This window comes from Temnothorax curvispinosus, unplaced genomic scaffold, assembly GCF_003070985.1.
Source record: "Temnothorax curvispinosus isolate PA1 unplaced genomic scaffold, ASM307098v1 QBEX01002231.1, whole genome shotgun sequence".
Lineage (NCBI taxonomy): Eukaryota > Metazoa > Arthropoda > Insecta > Hymenoptera > Formicidae > Temnothorax > Temnothorax curvispinosus.
Window position 1 is genome coordinate 17,609 of NW_020212011.1, and position 5,300 is coordinate 22,908.

Sequence of the window (5,300 nt, forward strand, 5' to 3'; positions counted from 1 at the left end):
CTCAATGAAGTAGAACCTCGCGGTATTCATTAGTAGTAAATACGTTGCCTAGGGCACCGTTAACTCTAAAGCCGCCTCTGTCTCCCTCCGTATGCTTGTAACGTGGCTTATTAACGCACAAGCGGTAGATCATAGTCATCATGTTCTATCTGCGTTAACGAGATTACGTCCCGCATAATTATACGCTTTTCGATGAAGGATTATTACGGTCAAACTATATGCAGCTACAATTACATTCCAATACTTTGTGTAAAACCGTAATAATTATAAATTTTAAGATGCAAAATACAGTCGCTCATCCGTTCACCGCTGCGATATGTAATTCAGCAATTTTATCAATAATTTTATCAATATTTAAAGCATTTTTTTAGTTAGTTAACTAAAGCTTAACTTCTGAAAAAATTTACAAGCTTATTTTTTTAAAAGCAGGATATATATGTGAACTGTTAAACCTCGTTAGCTGCAATGGGAGGAAAACACAGGTTCTTGCTATCAATAGGCATTATTACAATGTACATATTTAACTATAGGTATCATTTTATTGATAACCCTATGGATAAAATTAATGAGACGCAATAACGGCATCTGGCTTTTCGTCTTCTTCTTCTTCTGCTTCGAGTGTGCTATCCGTGCTATCTTTAGCCAGATACTGTTCAAAATCAACTTTAAGCATTTCTGGCGATGGCAAACATGTAACACGAGTTCTGTTAAAGTATAATCATAATTATTTATTTGCGTATATAAGAACATGATCATTTTCATGTGAATGATTTTGAATGTTACCTTGTGATAAAAGGTCCCGGTCGACGTGGCTTTGCAGCATCAACGTCTTGAATAATGGCAGCAAAATTCTCCTCTAATTGTTTCGTGTCCATATCGATCTATAATATAATAAATTAATCGGTAATTTTTTTTTTCAAATCGTCTATAAAATGTATAATTTGTATCAATATCTACTTATAACAATACAAAAAATTTATATAAATACCATCAAAACTTACCGTTCCAAATGCGATATCGATGGTGCCGTAAGACTTCAGCATTTCATGCGGCTTTGCCGTATATTTTATGCCGTTTAGAAATTTCGTTACGAGCATTTTTATGTCGGCACTCAGAGTACCTAATGGAACAAAAATCATATAATAAAGAACGTAAAACGTTTATTTTCACTCTCGCAGGCCACACTTATTTTTTGCATATGTGTAAGCTACACTGAGGTTTCGAGGACCCCAGCCATTTTTCGCTCATAAGTTTCGAAAAAATCAACGTATTTTGTAATGTTTTGGTAATCTCAGAATTTGTAAAAGAAAAATTATTACCAAAAACACGCATTAAAGATATAAATAATAGTTCCAAACGTAGTTCAAAAATTTCGTTGGGGTCTCTGAGATCTCAGTGTAGCTTTCGAGAGTTAAGATTGGCATGATGTGGTTGCAGAGATCTTGCGCAAAAACTTTATACTTCAAAATCTAATAACATTTTTAAATTAGATAGTTTATATGCCGCTAATCACGTATTATTAACAAAGTGATAAGTTTTTACATGATTCAATAATTTATATGAACGCTTGAATTCCAGATAGAATTCCAGATGCTAAGTATATACGTTCTACCATTACTGTGTACATTACATGTGTATTACTTTCTACGTTAATAATGTATTTATGCAGTGAAGTGCCCTCAGTGTATCATAAAGATGAAAATTTCAAAGTATATATACCTATTTCTACTAACCTCCTTTAACACTGGGGAACTTCTTCCTCATAAGTCCCCTAATCAGCAACAAATCTGGTAACATACTTGGCTCTGATACAACAATGTCATATTCTTTCAATGAAAATTGTCCATTCTAAAAAAAAAATAGTAGAAATCCCATCAGTGATAATGATAATGTACTAAAAAACGTAATCTTTGCAAATTTGTTAGATGATTGATGGTACATACGCATGGAAAAAACGCATGAACAATCGTTTCAAGAAACAGTAATATATTACCTCACCTGAATCTGCTTTATTATTTGTTTACCACCAGCGACATGAGCTCCAGCTTCTCTCGCAATATCCTCCATTTCGGAAGTCTTACAGAATGCCAATACTTTTCTGTTTTGACCATGATCGAATCCATGCGGTAGACATACTAATCGTGTGAAAGCCTCGACAAACTTTGTCTTTTTTACACCCTGATAACATAGGTAACATATTTAGCACAATCGTATATAAACATATTATACATCTCGCATCCACTTCTTTTTCATTTCTTTTCACCTGCATATCCAATTCTATAAGCGCATTTATAGGTGCATTTGGCAAATTATATATAGTGGGATGATGCGTTTCACGATGATTCTGCAATGCTTCTTCGAACGAATGAATTTTCCATTTATGAAATTTAGAAATCCATACATTATCTATTGCCTCGGACCTTTTACTATCGTCCAATATAATATCGTTTACATCCAGTTTCTTCTTTTTAGCTTGACTGATACCGCAAGAGAATAACATGGATATTAATGTTATTATTAATTAATATTTTCATACATACGATATGAAAACGCGCTTACATCTTCGCCGCTCTCTGAACGTGTGGGATAAAGCCCACTTTTTCAATGACCTGTTTGACTTTCTTCTTCCTCGCCTTTTCTCTTGTACCTTTCCTGGCAGCATAGTTTCGCGCTTGTAGGAAACCGACGGGACAAAAATTAAGACACGTCACGTGCCTATAACTTGCGGAAAGATTGTTCAATAACCAGCCTGTAAAACAGAACCACCTTCAGAAGAAATAACACTGTGTTAATTGTACCGAGTAAAAATATTATTTGTGGTTATGTATAATGACCACTCTTAATGAGGAAAAGCAACCGTTACGGAGAGTCTTATTAATCGTTAAGCAACAAACGAGAAAGCATTTGATCAATCATTTTTCCGTATATTATTAATTATATCAAAAAGAACAAAACAAAAGATGTACCATTAACCGCTGCCGCCATGTTTTATCAAGCAGAAGAAACGTGACGAAGCCACGAACTATAGTTGTTCTATAGATAGCGACTCGCATTTTCATAAGGCTGCTTTCCGAAAGTTATCAAAAAGTATTTTAAAGTATTTTAATTAAAAAAATTAAAACCCCTCAAGGGGGCCGATTGTTTCAACCTATTGGTAAACTAACTAATCATATGTCTTATTTAATTTGAAGGAAAAACAAAGACATATATGATTTAAGTAATAAATTTACCTAAATGTACTGTCATCTTAGCTTTCTATAATTCCTCTAATTCTAATTATTTTAAATTAGTATTAACATCGCTTGTTACCCCTACTTACAACTCTTATCATTCTACACTTGTACCTCAGAAACATTTAGAGAGTTCCCACTCAAAACGAATAATAAATAAAAAGCGTGAAATAAGATGTTTCAGATTTCAAGATGTTTTTTATTAATGTACCATAATTATAATTATTTAGCTTTCTTGCTCTTGATCTTCCTCATATAAAACTCGAGTTCCTTGCCCTCGAGGATGTAACCGTCGGATCTACCGCACTGACCAGGCCTGCTTGCGATACAAGCTGAAAGTAAAATTAATTATTACTTATTACTTATTAAAATTATTCTCGAGTTGTGTTAAGCTCGAAATATATACAATATAAGGGAGTATTCGACGATTGATTCAAATTAAAGCATTCTCTTTTACATCGTTTCGTTTGAAAATAAATTCATTTAATTCGCTCAAAAACATGTTAACGAATTAAGTCTATAAAGATTGAAAAGAATTAAGATTTTCCATACCAAGAACACGTCCTGTTGCAAACTGTTCTTCCAAGGCTGGCTCAACCTTGGCAAATCGCTGTCTGGCCTTGTATTTGGATTCCGCCTTTTTAGAACGCTTCTTATTCAGCACTTCCTCCTCAGCTTCCGTCTGAGAAAACAATTATATTCCACTTTTATATCATATACACGTGATATTTCACAAATTCAAATCAAGTTATGTTTAAACGCTCACCAATTTAGCACCTCTTTTGCGGCCCAGGGGTAATACGTAATGACCCTCGTACCATTGCCTGAACGGCGTAGCATCGATGGTGACAATGGCGTTCTTCACCAGAGTTTTGGTTCGTACCAACTCGTTATTGGACGCATTGTATACAACGTCGATAATACGAGTCTTCCTGGTACTGCACTCAGAGCCCCAGGAAAAGTTTCCTGTATCCAACCTAAGTGCTCTGTACTTCTTATTGCCCCCACGTGTACGGACCTGGTATACACACGTAAAATAGATACGTTTAGAACTAATTTCAACACATAAAAAATATATATTTTATAAAATATTGCTCAGATCGCTGTGAGATTATGAATAATCATGGCACTCAGAGTAGGTAAGGATATCATCATTATAATTTCATAATACAGTGAATTGTCAAAATACTTTCTCATAAATGATTGTAACAATATAAATAACATTTCAAAAACATCAATATAATCACATGTATAACAGTGAACTATATCTAGCTGAACTATATCTTATTTTTTATGATTTTAATACTTAATTTAACTATAATGCCTATTTAAATTTACAATTCAATCGTGATGAAAATTAAGTTTGAGCTTACAGTATGAATTCGCTGTGGTCCAAGCTTGGTGTTCGCAGCTGGACGTCCCAATTCGAATTTCCTCTTCTTGCGGAGAGGTTTCCTCTTTCCTCCAGTAGCTCTCCGCTTATGCCAATGATCCCGGGAGATACCTACAGTGCAATTTTGATAAGCAATTTAGTATACTTAAACTTAGTAAGCGCAGGCTCATTAGAAGACTCGTTAGAAAAGTTAACCTAATCAAGTACCACGTCATGTCGATGTTACAGAACTTTTTTTTTCTACAGGAAGTATAGAAGATTCTAAACGCGCGAACAATCTGCACTATCTACGTTCGTCTGCAGCGTGGCTTTCGTTATTATTTAATAAATAAGAAAAATACAAAACACCGCGAAAGCATCACGCGTTCGACATTGCTGCTCGGTGTCGACGAGCGTCGAGATGGTTTTTGCGAAGCTAAGGCGAGAATACGGAAATAATATTCTCCATCAACGAAAAGACGGTGTCCGATTCACGCGCCGATTGTATTTCGTCGCGATATCGTGGCGAGAGATCTCGGATTCGCGACGATGAAAATTAATTTCGGCAAAACCATGCCACTCACCCATCTTGCCGCGATGCAGAAAGAACCCGGACTTACGAGATACTAGAGAAACCACCACGTTGAGCGATAAAACCTCGCCCACTTCCGCGAAACAGAAGCGCTTTTGATTGGTCG

At 35.3% G+C, this 5,300-nt stretch overlaps 2 protein-coding genes across 2 annotated transcripts; both read right to left on the reverse strand.

Annotated features, from left to right (window-relative positions):
• Nucleotides 1-517: 517 nt before the first annotated feature.
• LOC112468918 (50S ribosomal protein L1-like) lies at nucleotides 518-3,038 on the reverse strand. Its single transcript, XM_025038333.1, has 8 exons — nucleotides 2,967-3,038; nucleotides 2,560-2,749; nucleotides 2,264-2,477; nucleotides 1,999-2,178; nucleotides 1,734-1,848; nucleotides 1,002-1,120; nucleotides 784-881; nucleotides 518-704 (listed from the first exon to the last, which is right to left on the reverse strand). Exons 1-8 carry the CDS (start codon nucleotides 2,983-2,985, stop codon nucleotides 563-565), a joined length of 1,077 nt encoding a protein of 358 aa, XP_024894101.1. The 5' UTR covers nucleotides 2,986-3,038; the 3' UTR covers nucleotides 518-562.
• A 363-nt stretch (nucleotides 3,039-3,401) lies between these two features.
• Nucleotides 3,402-5,253, reverse strand: LOC112468917 (40S ribosomal protein S8). Its single transcript, XM_025038332.1, has 5 exons — nucleotides 5,187-5,253; nucleotides 4,604-4,734; nucleotides 3,997-4,248; nucleotides 3,783-3,912; nucleotides 3,402-3,562 (listed from the first exon to the last, which is right to left on the reverse strand). The coding sequence occupies exons 1-5, from the start codon at nucleotides 5,188-5,190 to the stop codon at nucleotides 3,453-3,455; spliced, it is 627 nt and encodes a 208-aa protein (XP_024894100.1). The 5' UTR covers nucleotides 5,191-5,253; the 3' UTR covers nucleotides 3,402-3,452.
• Between the last annotated feature and the right edge of the window lie 47 nt (nucleotides 5,254-5,300).

What these genes read in the sequence shown, in the direction of transcription:
- LOC112468917 (XM_025038332.1), bottom strand. An exon ending in GACCACAGCGAATTCATACT is followed by an intron (nt 4,249 to 4,603) that starts GTAAGCTCAAAC and finishes TGTGTATACCAG; the next exon opens with GTCCGTACACGTGGGGGCAA. An exon ending in TGCAACAGGACGTGTTCTTG is followed by an intron (nt 3,563 to 3,782) that starts GTATGGAAAATC and finishes TTTTACTTTCAG; the next exon opens with CTTGTATCGCAAGCAGGCCT.
- LOC112468918 (XM_025038333.1), bottom strand. An exon ending in GTTCCCCAGTGTTAAAGGAG is followed by an intron (nt 1,121 to 1,733) that starts GTTAGTAGAAAT and finishes TTGTTCCATTAG; the next exon opens with GTACTCTGAGTGCCGACATA. An exon ending in TCGATATCGCATTTGGAACG is followed by an intron (nt 882 to 1,001) that starts GTAAGTTTTGAT and finishes ATTATATTATAG; the next exon opens with ATCGATATGGACACGAAACA.